The 13366-nt window shown below is 37.9% G+C and overlaps 1 protein-coding gene across 1 annotated transcript in view; it reads left to right on the forward strand.

Moving 5' to 3' along the window:
• Positions 1-966: 966 nt before the first annotated feature.
• The window catches only part of rxfp2b (relaxin family peptide receptor 2b), a gene marked incomplete at its 5' end in the record, with an annotated part of 28324 nt that continues 15924 nt past the window's right edge, over positions 967-13366 (forward strand). The window contains 5 exons of the mRNA XM_084419612.1: positions 967-988; positions 2387-2524; positions 7749-7826; positions 8861-8966; positions 11769-11840. Coding sequence (XP_084275738.1) covers positions 967-988; positions 2387-2524; positions 7749-7826; positions 8861-8966; positions 11769-11840 — 416 coding nt within the window. The remainder of the gene's footprint in view (positions 989-2386; positions 2525-7748; positions 7827-8860; positions 8967-11768; positions 11841-13366) is intronic.

A 13366-nucleotide genomic window follows, 5' to 3' on the forward strand; every position in this document is an offset into this window, starting at 1 on the left:
GTGGAAAAGGTTCTTTAGATCATTAAAATGTTCTTTACACTAATAATATAAATAATAATAATAATAGTAAAGTGGTTCTTTTAAGAATGGTTTACTGAAAGGTACTTTGTGAAACCACTAATGCAGTGGTTCTCAATTCCAGTCCTCGTGACCCACTGCTCTGCACATTTTGTATGTCTCTCTTATCTGACACACTCAGTTCAGTTCATGGAGTCTCTCCTAATGAGCTGATGATCTGGTTCAGGTGTGTTAAATAAGGGAGACATACAAAATGTGCAGAGCAGTGGGTCAGGAGGACTGGAATTGAGAACCACTGCACTAATGGTTCTTCTATGGCAGAGGTCTTCATTCCTGCTGCTGAAGAGCCACTGTCCTGCAGAGTTTAGTTCCAACCTGATTCAGGACACCTGCCTTTGAATGCTCAAGTGATTCTGAAGAGCTTGATGAGCTGATTCAGGTGTGTTTAATTAGGGTTGGAACTAAACTCTGCAGGACAGTGGCTCTCCAGGAGCAGGAATGAAGACCTCTGTTCTATGGCATCACTGTGAAAACCCCCTTTTTGAGCCTTTATTTTTAAGAGTGTAAGCTATTCTGTGAGACATGGGAAGATAGATTTCCTCAAAATGTTGATTAATAAACTTCCAACCGAACCAAAACCACATTTGATAGAGATTTATACAATTCATAAAATGACGATACAATACGACTACAATACAAGTATTGATTGTTAGGCTCATGTCAAGTCACCTTTATTTATATAATGCTTCATATTGTTTCATCGCAGATGCAAACTTCATCAACTATACAAATCGATAATATTACTGAATATTAAGGTTCTTATAAACCTCAACCAAATAACTGATCTAAACTCTGGTGATAGATATGGAGAGAGAGAGAGAAAACCTTGAAAGAAACCAGGCTCAGTTCTCCTCTGACCAAATGAATGAACATGGTGTGATTTACGGTATGATTCCAGGCTCCATCAAAAGTCAGATTGTATATTGCAATTGTCCATCTCCTTCTGCTCGAAAATCTGAAATGTCGAGCTGGCATTAGGCATTACAGTACAAGATCCTAGAAGGGACAGCAAGTTATTTTCTTTTTCCTGTGATTTCACAGATGGCATAAAGTCTTGTCTAAAACTCGAACGCTGAGTTCTTATTGAAGGCATTCCAAGACACAAACAGAGAGTTACTACAAGACACTTACTAAACAGAGAGTTACTACAAGACACTTTACAGAGGTCATGGAAAATTCACCATTTTTGCCTTTAAAAGTCATGATTAAGTAGTATAGGCTATGTTTAAGAAATCTATAATATAGTATAATGGATCCATTTATGATTTACATCTCTCTTCACCTCTTTCTCTCTCTCTATTTTACACTTAATTACAGCTGAGTCACATTCAAAAGTAGATTTGCATTACAGATTTGAGTTCACATGAATATTCCAAGCTAATGTTCTTGTCTCTGAAGCATGTGCCACCATATATACTAGTATGCATTTATTATCTAACACTCAAAGAAAATGTATTTATTTTTGACAGTCTGCACAGTTTGTCCCTTTTCTCAAGGCATTTGGAAAGCAGATTAGATTGAACTCTCTGGTTGCACCCAAACAAAATCTTACTGAAATCTCTTTTCTTTTCTTTCTTTTTTTTTAGATCAGTTTTACAGTTCCACAGTTTTAGAGTAAAATATATATTTCATATAAAAATTGAAAACAGTGTTTTTGTGCAATTTCCATAACAATAAACGTAAAATTCTATTACCTTTTTTAAGTTCACTTTTCAAAACTTTACATTTACGTTCACTTTTCATTTTTTGCAATAATCTGCCAATAATCTGTCTCATCTTTAAAAAGAGACCAAACTTAAACCTGTGCTCCAAAGCATTACAGTAAATATTTAGGAAAGTTTAAGTTGGAAATTTCATTTTCAGGTCTATGCTCAAAAACGAGTATATATATACATATATAGTACATTTATTTCCTTAAAATAAATAAATAAAAACAGTAATTTTGATCGCCACGCAAGCAGGGTTAAACGAAGGCTTGGATCACAGGGCAATATTTGTTACAGAGTGCTTATCATTCATGTTTTTACTAAAGCCTTAAAAGCCTCAATATCCTCAATAAACTATAATGTCATTATAGTTCAGTATTGACATGTAAAAGTTGTTGTAATAATCACATGCAAACACATGCCCAAGGTATTGGAAGAAAAACTAGAAAGACTTTTTATTATAGCTGCATTTATACCATCCGACTATCTTTATATCTGAATGACATTATTAAATTGCATTTTACCGTAACATATGAAAGCAGAAGATTAACATAAGCATGAAGTGTTGAAAGTGATTTCTCACTTGTATATTGTCCCAGCAGCAGGGCTGGAGCGCAGGCCTTCAGAAGACTGTCAGCTGGGTCACTATCCATGTGGCAATATGAGCATTTGTCTGCCACAGGTTCTGCAATGCAACGGACAAAACGACTGTCCCAATGGAGCTGACGAAGACAATTGTGGTAAGAGCTTTTTACAAATACAGACATGTCACATACAGCTTATATATATATATATATATATATATATATATATATAGTCAGAGTATCTCTGAAACGGCAAGGCTTGTGGGTTTCTTGCGGTCAGCACTGCAGTGGTGAACCAAAAGTGATCCAAAGAGGGGCAAACCATAAACTGGCGACAGGGTGTTGGGCTCCCGAAGCTCATCAATGCACAAGGACAACGAAGGCTATCCCGACTGGTCCGAGCTCTGTATTTGCTCCCCCTGGCATCTATTTTATAAAAACATTGTGTCTCTTTTCATATATACCGATGATACCCAGCTTTACTTTCCCTTGCAACTCAATAATAAATATTCTCTTCAGCCACTATTAGATTGCCTGAACGAACATAAGTCATGGCTTTCAAGCAATTTTTTACACCTAAATGAAAACAAATCTGAGTTTATTATGTTTGGCCCCAAGGAAAACAGTGTTTTTGATTTTGATCTTGGCTTCCTCAACCCATACAAGGAATTTGGGCTTCCTATTTGATTCCCGTTTAAAGTTTGACAAACAGATCTCAGCTGTTGTCAAGTCATGTTTTTACCAACTTCATCTTCTCAGTAAAGTTAAGCCCTTTTTATCAAGGAGCAATTTTTGAAACAGCTATTCATGCTTTTGTAACATCTAGGCTTGATTACTGTATTTCGCTGTACTATGGCATTTCTCAGACTTCCATCTCTCATCTGCAGTTGGTTCAAAGCGCAGCTGCTAGACTGCTTGAAGGGAAGCGGAAATATGACCACATAGCACCAATTTTAATGTCCCTGTAAGGTGTAATTGTCACCTTATTACACTTGCGGTGTTCCAGGTCAAAAATGACCGGCCTACAAAAAATGACTTATAATCTCTCATTATACTATATTATCACCCAATATTGGATTCAATCTTTTCAATTAGGACTGGTTTTATATTTATATTTGCATCTGATTAATCGTAGGCCTCATGTATCTGAGAGTAGGCATCTAATGGCACTCTGATTGGTCGGCGGCGATGCACAGTGTTGTTGTGACTCATTCCTCCCGCAACCATCATTACAACTGTCGTTCTGTCGGCTCTGTCGGCTCAATCAGTCAATCATTTATCTCTAGAGCACGTTTAAAACACAACCAAAGTTGACCAAAGTGCTTTACAAAGAATAAAAGAAACAGAAGAAATAAAAATAATATACATATATAAATATATATATAACAAACAAGCCAAAATAAGTAATAAGCAATCAATAGAATAAAAGAGAAACCCAGAATGACAAACTATGGAGTGTTTAAAGCCAGGATGAATAAGTAAGTCTTAAGATAAGATTTAAAAATACTGACAGATGGGGCATGCCTAATAAAGGGAGGAAGGCTATTCCACAGCTTTGGTCCAACAGTGGCGAAAGCGCGATCACCACGTTTTTTTTATTTTCACCAAGTTTTACTATAGCCCTTGTGTTGTGTTGAAAACCCTGTAACACTTGTGATGTTCCCGGTCAAAAATGACCGGGCAACAAAAAATAACTGCCTCATTTATCTGAGGGTAAGCATCTAATTTTTTGAGTAAAAAAAAGCATTATTTGTGAATAATTTTGGAAATATTAAATAAAATATGAAAACACATTGCACTGTTGATCACAGTAGTCTACTTTAATGTTTCACCAGGAAGTTTGTTTTGAAAAACTTTTATTTTGTACAAAATGGCACAAAGTTGGCCAGCCATTGAAAGTGAATGGGAGAGACTAAAAATAAGAGAAAAAATGTTCATTATGTTCATGTACACATATGTGCATGTGTGCTTGCAAACATCGAGCCCTTGGACCTGTGCATGTGTGGATACATGCATACACACGCTACCCAAACACACACATACACACACACACACACACACACACACACGTTAAAACACACAAACTATTCTGAGTATTACACACATTCTTTTTCACAGAGAGAAACATGATCCTACCCTGAACTGCATCTAATATCCATTCATCCATCTGACATTCACACACACACACACACGCGCACGCACACACACACACACACAAACATGCAAACTGGTTTAGTCTGCAGTGACTCTGTTTCAAAAGAATCTTTCATGTTCTTTGTTTCATCACAGTTTTCAGACAAAATATTATGACATTGTGTTTTGGGACTTTGATGTTCTCAAAGAAAAAGACGAAAATTTACAGTTATAGCACAGACACATATAAATGCCTCACAGTGCCTTGCTTGGCATTCATTTTGTAGCAGCACAATGGTGAAGAAGCTCTCTCTGCATGATGTTCTTCATCAGATCATTGATCAAGTGATGCAGGATGGATCTCAGAAGAAAGCCTACTTTGCCTCATTGGTGGGGATGAAGACCAGGACAAAGTTCTATCTTTCGACCAGAATGTAACCGTAGCATCAGCTGAGCCCTCATCATCAGATGACTGCTGCTCATCAGTTGTTTTAAGGTCTCTAGCATCTGGTGCCTTCTGATACATCTTCTATTGCTCCTTTACTGCAAGATTCATCCTGCATCGCCTCACTAGAATCTTGATCAATGATCTGATGAAGAAAATCATGCACAAAGAGCTTCTTCGCCATTGTGCTGCTACAAAATAAATGCCAAGCAAGGCACTGTGAAGCATTTATATGTGTCTGTGCTATAACATATTTGTACATTTTAGTCCCAAAACACAGTGTCCTAATATTTTGTCTGAAAACTGTGATGAAACAAAGACCATGAAAGAAAGATTCTTTTGAAACAGGGTCACTGTAGACTAAACCAGTTTGCATGCGCGTGTGTGTGTGAATGTCCGATGGATGAATGGATATTAGATGCAGTTCAGGGTTGGATCATGTTTCTCTCTGTGAAAAAGAATGTGTGTAATACTCAAAATAGTTTGTGTGTTTTAACATGTGTGTGTGTTGGTAGCGTGTGTATGCATGTATCCACACATGCACAGGTCCAAGGGCTCGATGTTTGCAAGCACACATGCACATATGTGACCCTGGACTACAAAACCAGTCACAAGTAGCACGGGTATATTTGTGGCAGTAGCCAACAATACATTGTAGCCTATGGGTCAAAATTATAGATTTTTCTTTTATGCCAAAAATCATTAGGATATTAAGTAAAGATCATGTTCCATGAAGATATTCCTACCGTAAATATAGAAAACATTTATTTTTGGGAGCGAATGCAGCACAATCGTGAACATAATGGACAACTTTAAAGGTGATTTTCTCAGTTTAGATTTTTTTGCACCCTCATTTTCCAGATTGTCAAATAGTTGTATCTCGGCCAAATATTGTTCTATCATAAAAAAACCATCAATGGAAAAATCTAAAAATCAATGGAAAGCTTATTTATTCAGCTTTCGTGTGATGTATAAATCTCAATTTCAAAAGATGTACCCATGTTTTGTGGTCCATGATACATGAACATAATGAACATGCTTCTGAAAACTAAAAAAATTCACTTTCAATGGCCGGCCATTTTTGACCAGGAACACCACAAGTATAACTTTGTGCAATTTTGTACAAAATAAAAGTTTTTCAAAACAAACTTCCTGGTGAAACATTAAAGTAGACTAGTGTGATCAACAGTGCAATTTGTTTTCATATTTTATTTAATATTTCCAAAATTATTCATAAATAATGTGTTTTTTTTACTCAAACAATTAGATGCTTACCCTCAGATAAATGAGGCCTACAATTAATCAGATGCAAATAGAAAAATAAAACCAGTCCTGAAAGAGAACAAGTTGACAAAAAGACTGAATCCAATATTGGGTGACAATATAGCATAACAAGATATTTTTTGTTGCCCGGTCATTTTTGACCGGGAACATCACACGTGTTATAGGGTTTTCAACACAACACAAGGGCTATAGTAAAACGTTAAAAAAAACGTGGTGATCGCGCTTTCGCCACTGTTGGACCAAAGCTGTGGAATAGCCTTCCTCCCTTTATTAGGCATGCCCCATCTGTCAGTATTTTTAAATCTTATCTTAAGACTTACTTATTCACCCTGGCTTTAAACACTCCATAGTTTGTCATCCTGGGTTTCTCTTTTATTCTATTGATTGCTTATTACTTATTTTGGCTTGTTTGGTATATATATATTTATATATGTATATTATTTTTATTTCTTATGTTTCTTTTATTCTTTGTAAAGCACTTTGGTCAGCTTTGGTTGTGTTTTAAACGTGCTCTAGAAATAAATGATTGATTGATTGAGCCGACAGAAGGTCTACAGAAGGTCAGACAAAATTGTAATGATGGTTGCGGGAGGAATGAGTCACAACACACTGTGCATCGCACTCTGCTGCCTATGGGGCTGTGTGGCCGCTGACCAATCAGAGTGCCTATGATGACGACCCCTATACACCGCCGAAAGCACCTACAAATGGCATGTGAGCATCAGAACTTGACCGTGGAGCGGTGGAAGAAGGTTGGTTTGATGAGTGTCATTTTATTTTACATCACATGGATGGCCATTTACATCACATGGATGGCCATGTACATGTGCATTTACCCTGGGAACTGTTGGCACCAGGATCCACTGTGGGACGCCGACAAGCCAGTGGAGGGAGTGTGATGATCTGGGCAATGTTCTGCTGAGAAACCCTGGGTCCAGCCATTCATGTGGACGTAAATTTGACGTGTGCTACTTACCTAAATATTGTTGCAGACCAGGTAAACCCCTTCATGACAATGGTGTTCCCTGGTAGAAATGACCTCTTTCAGCAGGATAATGCACCCTGTCACACTACACACATTGTTCAGAAATGGTTAGAGGAACACGATGAAGAGTTCAAGGTGTTGCTTTGGCCTACAAATTCCCCAGATCTCATTCCAGTTGAGCATCTGTGGGATGTGCTTGACCAACCATTCTGATCCACAGCGGCTCCACCTATCAACCCTACAGGACTTGAAGGATCTGCTGCTAATGTCTTGGTGCCAGAGACCACAGGACTAGCCTAGTTGCCAATAAGAAGTCTGTGTCTTTTCCCAAGATAAACATGGTCCTAAATAAAAGTGTAAAGAGTGACAACTAGCCCCTATAAACTGATCTACAGTATATTAAAATGGATACAATATTGTATCATTGTTTTATCAATAATGAACTTATGCCTGTCTGTATGTGTTTTGTGTGAATGTGTTTGTGTGCTCGTCTCATGTTGACGTCTATCTCATCGCTGTCCATCTCTCTGAAGGGGATAACAGTGGCTGGGCAGACCTCTTCGACCAGACATTTAAAAGGGTTTATCCACAAGAGCTTTCTACAGAGTGCCGTAAATATACACCTAATCCCTAATCATTAATCTCTTGAATTTGCTGTCTTGCAAAAACGCAATTTAGACAATCCAGTTCTAGACAGTACTGCTTGTATTAGTACAAGCTTTTCCTAAACCTATGCCAAATATATCAAGTGCAGTTTTTAATGTCACTTTCAATAGAAGTTCATTATCCACATTTTCCTAACGATGCTGCATTTTAGATTATGGGAGGCACTTCCAGTTTGTAGAAGTTCCACTCAAAAAGACTGAAACAAATCATTTCAAATCGTAAGGTTGCACTATAAATAATCATTATCCGTCAGTTGGACTGAATGAGCTGTAAAATGTACTTTTCTGAAGTCAGGAGAATAACATAGCACTTGGTATTGTAATGTGATATGATATAACATTTAGCAAGAGCTCTTTCAGTCGCTGGATTCTTTTCCTCCTGATGTTTTGTTTTTTCCTGTATGTTCCGCTAACAGTATGAAAAAAATTAATAATAATAATTAAATACTAGCCTATACAGCGCATTTGTGGTCTGCTCTCCCGATATAATTTATGATATAGCTATCCCATGATTAATTCACTGGAATGCACAAAGAATCTTTTGTTTGGGGTAGCCTATATTCATTGTCTGTTGTAGTTTATGCTTAACTTTTAAATTTCCTTTTAATGTTCGATGGTTAAAGGATGAGTAGAATAATGTCATATTGTACTCAGTTTTTGAAAATGCTTATTATTGCATTCAGCGAACCTGCAAATTGTTTACCGTTTAACGAAAGTACTTCCATAACTCGTGAAAAGTGTCATGGGGCATAGGAAAAAGGTGGATAAGGTCAACTCATATTTAAACTTTGAAATATATTTGAAATGTAACCTTAATTTAAAATTCATTTTAATATACTTTTCCACAATGTAAATCCGTGTTCATTTTTAACTATATTTTGATTGTCAACTGCACAGAACTTCCATATTGCCAAAACTGTTGAATTTGAATGAGTGTATGTTCGTGTGTATATGTATCTCTTTCCTATTCTACCTTGCAGAAGTGGAGCAGTATCCTGATCGCTGCCAGTGCATTAACAATGAGATCCACTGTGTGCATGTCAGCTTGAGATCCGTTCCACAGGTGTCAGCGAATGCTACCTTCCTGTACGCATCCTTCCATTGCAAATTTGTGTAGTCAAAATGTACAGTAGCCTAGTTCACTGATTCAAAAGATTATGAAGTGTTGAAGGTTTAATGCTGTTTTCACGTGCTATCGGAAATTTCCTACTTCCCACTTCTGAAGTTGTGATTACGAGCTCATCGCATTTAGTACTTTGTTGTCGGAAAGAACAGGAATTGTGGAGGACACCAGGTTATTCTTGCCTAATTCTTGGGAAAATCTTATTAAAGCCAAAATGTTAAATTTTTAATAAAATGTAGCTTCCCATTCATTGACAACCATATAAACATTCACCGCACCATATAGATAGTCAGCTTGCTGACAATTCTGGAATTTCTGTCAATTAGGCTACATGCTATTTTCACTGTGTAAAAACATACAATGCTTGAAATGATTATGCCTATGTGTAAATATGCACTACTTCAACGACAAGACAAGGCGATGTAGCTGTTGTGGAAAAAAACGAATAAAGAATAACAGTCAAAGGAGCAATTATTCCTCCCTCTGCGACGTTTAAAGTTTATGGCACGCCCTACTCGGAAATTCTGGTGTCAAAATCATATCTGAGTTTCCCAGTGGTAAATACTTGAGAGGGCGTACGTGTCCAATTTCCAAATAAGGAAATCATATTTATACGATGATTCCAATAACATGTGAAGGCAGCCAAAAAAACATAACCCAGTAATAAGCTCTAGAGCAGGGTCAGGGCCACTGGTGCGGTAAGTTATAAAAAAATTCAACTTGAAAATAACTATATAGTAGTAATCATAAACAGTCTGTTTTTATAAAAGAGCTCGCAGGGGCTCAAAGGATCTTTACCAGTGGCACTCCCTCACAAAACTAAACAACCATGTGACAAAAAAAAAAAAAAGTAAAAAAAAAAAAAAGTAGCCAAATTCCACTAGAAAACGTGCACTTGGCAACCCCACGGCCGGCTGTTTAGAAATAAACAACCAATCAGAAATCTTGCCCACTGATGCTTGTTGCATCACAGAAACTTTCGCGGACCCTATTTCGTTTCACAACACTTGACACGTTCAAGTGGTACTCACTGCAGAGTCAAATGATGTCCAACTCCTCCTCTCTGGACGTCTAATGGGGTGGGGATAGTCCAGATCCTCCTCTCTGAATGTCTAATGGGGTGGAGATAGTCCAGATCCTCCTCTCTGAATGTCTAATGGGGTGGATAGTCCAGATCCTCCTCTCTGGACGTCTAATGGGATGGGGATAGTCCAGATCCTCTTCTCTGGACGTCTAATGGGGTGGGGATAGTCCAGATCCTCCTCTCTGGACGTCTAATGGGGTGGAGATAGTCCAGATCCTCCTCTCTGGACGTCTAATGGGATGGGGATAGTCCAGATCCTCCTCTCTGGACGTCTAATGGGGTGGGGATAGTCCAGATCCTCCTCTCTGGACGTCTAATGGGATGGGGATAGTCCAGATCCTCCTCTCTGGACGTCTAATGGGGTGGGGATAGTCCAGATCCTCCTCTCTGGACGTCTAATGGGGTGGAGATAGTCCAGATCCTCCTCTCTGGACGTCTAATGGGCAGGGGATAGTCCAGATCCTCCTCTCTGAATAGGCTCGTTTGACTTCATGCAGCTCTGCGCAGACCGATCGGTGGCTGACTTGAAGCAGTGCACGCCGGTTAGAAATTTTGTCCGACTTGATACAGCGCCGACGCCACGTGACTGTGACGTATGCCATCAAAGTACCGCGAGAGCGATTCGAGAGTAGCCGGAGAACTCAGCCAGCGCAGCTTCTCAAGAGCGGCTGCACTGGGCTGCATGAGCTCTGATGACGACACAGCTGTTCCACGATTGGCTGGATTCACGGCATGACAACGATCACATGTGTTTCGTGTTTATTCCAACACCTTTAGTTCCTCTAAAGCTCACAAATCAGTTTTTTATAACAGTAAACACTCTTTTCATGTAGTTGCGATGTTATATTGTGTCATGTTTATCAAATTAAAACTGATTAAAAAGCGTAGACTCCACTTCATTGATAGTAGCTTATGTTGAACTTTATTCTTGTTCAAACAGACGCTGTATGAAGCAGTACATAAAGTATTGAATGAAAATGTCTCTGAAACATCTGTGTATTATTTGGCAAATATTGCATTTATTTCACTTCAGCTGTGGTAAAGTATGCAAACACCACGTGAGCGGTCACTACGGGAACCAGAAAGTGTCCGACTTCACGTCTCCGTTTGTAGCTCCTCCCCGCCTGTACGCGGCTACTCTCGCCGATCGGTTACATCCAGCCGCAGCCGATGTCGAACACACCTAGTGTCTAATGGGGTGGGGATAGTCCAGATCCTCCTAATGGGGTGGATGGATAGAGTTGTGGGTAGGGTTGGGGTTTGGTTGGATATTAGCTCCACCCATTAGGCCCAAATTACAGTCGCTCCTCCTCTCTGGATCTCTAGTGAGGAGGAGCTCCACGTAAGCTCCACCCATTTGCTCTGCAGTGAGCAGCCTCTCGTCACGTTGACACATGGCAATAACGGGAAATGCGCTATTTGAATGAAAAAGAGATTGTTTTATTCTTACAGCTATGGTCTGAAAAGTATATTCAGTAAACCAGCAGTGACATGCAAACATGACACGGCTTAACAATTTGAAGAGTGGAAAGACCTTTAGTTCGCAAAATACACTGGAGTAAACAAAAGACAGTATCAGTATAGGCTATAAACAAATTTTCTTTATCATTTATTTTCTTCAGCATACACAAATGAAACACTACTGAGTGTTAAATTGACTATTTGTGTTGCTTTTGGACAGATCATTGAAGAGCAACGAGATTCGCATGTTACCCGATAAAGCCTTCATCAAAAACATAAAACTACAGAGGCTGTAAGTATGAATAAGCATTCATTTCCTCTGATCCGAAAATGCTACTTATAATTTTTGTCACATAGTGATTGATTTCATAAGACCTGCTCAAGACAACTTTGGTATGCATTTACTAAGAAGATGCTTTGCTAAGCCGCAAATCAATACAGAGGCTTGTATAATGGAGCTCTCAACCTGTACAGCCAATGCTTGTTTATGTGGTACAAAAACTATTGGTTCCTGCATGAAACTGATTAACGTTTCTGATCAGCTTTCTGTTGAATCCACTGAAGCTTTTATGATGAGGCCATGGTCACCTTCCTTTAAATTGAGCTTGCTGCTGCTTATTAATCTCAGTATTGGCAGGTTTCTGTATAGCATGCCATTAAAGCTGGGATTTTATGTGTTGCTTTATGGTGATTAATGCTTTCTAGTACACACTGACAGGCGTGAGGATAGTGGCCACAAGCACTTACAGTACTGTAGATATTTATTGTCAAAAGACATCAGCGTTACACCAATAGAGAGTAATGTTTTTCCTTTTTACAAATAAGTTTCATAAAATATTTTTTGTAAAGTCGTCATGATTAAGATTTTGCCATCTTTTGAATGTTTTAATGGAATAAACACGTTCATAAGATTTGGGAATATAAGCTCACAAGGCTGCATTTATTTGATCAAAAATACAGTAAAATCAGTAATATTATGTCATTTATTCCTGTGATGGAAAAGCTGAATTTTCAGTGGCCATTACTCCTTCAGAAATAATTATAATATTCTGATTTATGCTAATTATTAATGTTGAAAACAATTGCTGCTTTATGTTTGTGGAAACATTTCTAAGCGTTCAAAAGAAAAGCATTTATACATTAACAATGTAAAAGTCGCCGCTGTTACTTTTGATCAAGTAAATTAATCCCTGTTATCAATTTCTTTCAAAGTTATCAATTTCTTAAAAAAAAACATTTTTAATGGTAGTGTAATTTAATATACTTTAAACATAATTGATTTTTTAAAATATAATATAAAATAATTTAGTTTTCCCTATCCAGAGATAAAAACATCAGTTTGAGACAAATGTCCATTTCATGCTTTTTGGCACGAAACAAAACATAACAAATATTTGTGATTTACATATTGCTTGCAAAAAAAAACACACAAAAAAAAAACTAACTAGACATACAAACAGCTAAACTGCGACCCCTCGACCCACTGATGAGAGTGATGGAGGTAGGAGTGATGGCTAACATCCATATAGATAATGCAGAAAACAATATGGCAAAAGAAATCAAAACTGTTTTAAAAACTTTCGATCTGACTCAGCATGTACATGGACCCACACACAATCGTGGACACACTTTAGATTTACTTATCAGTAAGGGTCTAAACATTTCATCGATTGTTATTAAGGATGTAGCACTGTCTGATCATTTCTGTATTTTCTTTGATATATTGATCTCTCCTGCCACTGAAGCTAGATCTGTGTCTGTCAAGAAGAGATGCTTAAATGAGAACACTAGTGTCCTATTTATGAAGGCTATATCCTT

Source organism: Rutilus rutilus (assembly GCF_951802725.1).
Source record: "Rutilus rutilus genome assembly, chromosome: 9".
Lineage (NCBI taxonomy): Eukaryota > Metazoa > Chordata > Actinopteri > Cypriniformes > Leuciscidae > Rutilus > Rutilus rutilus.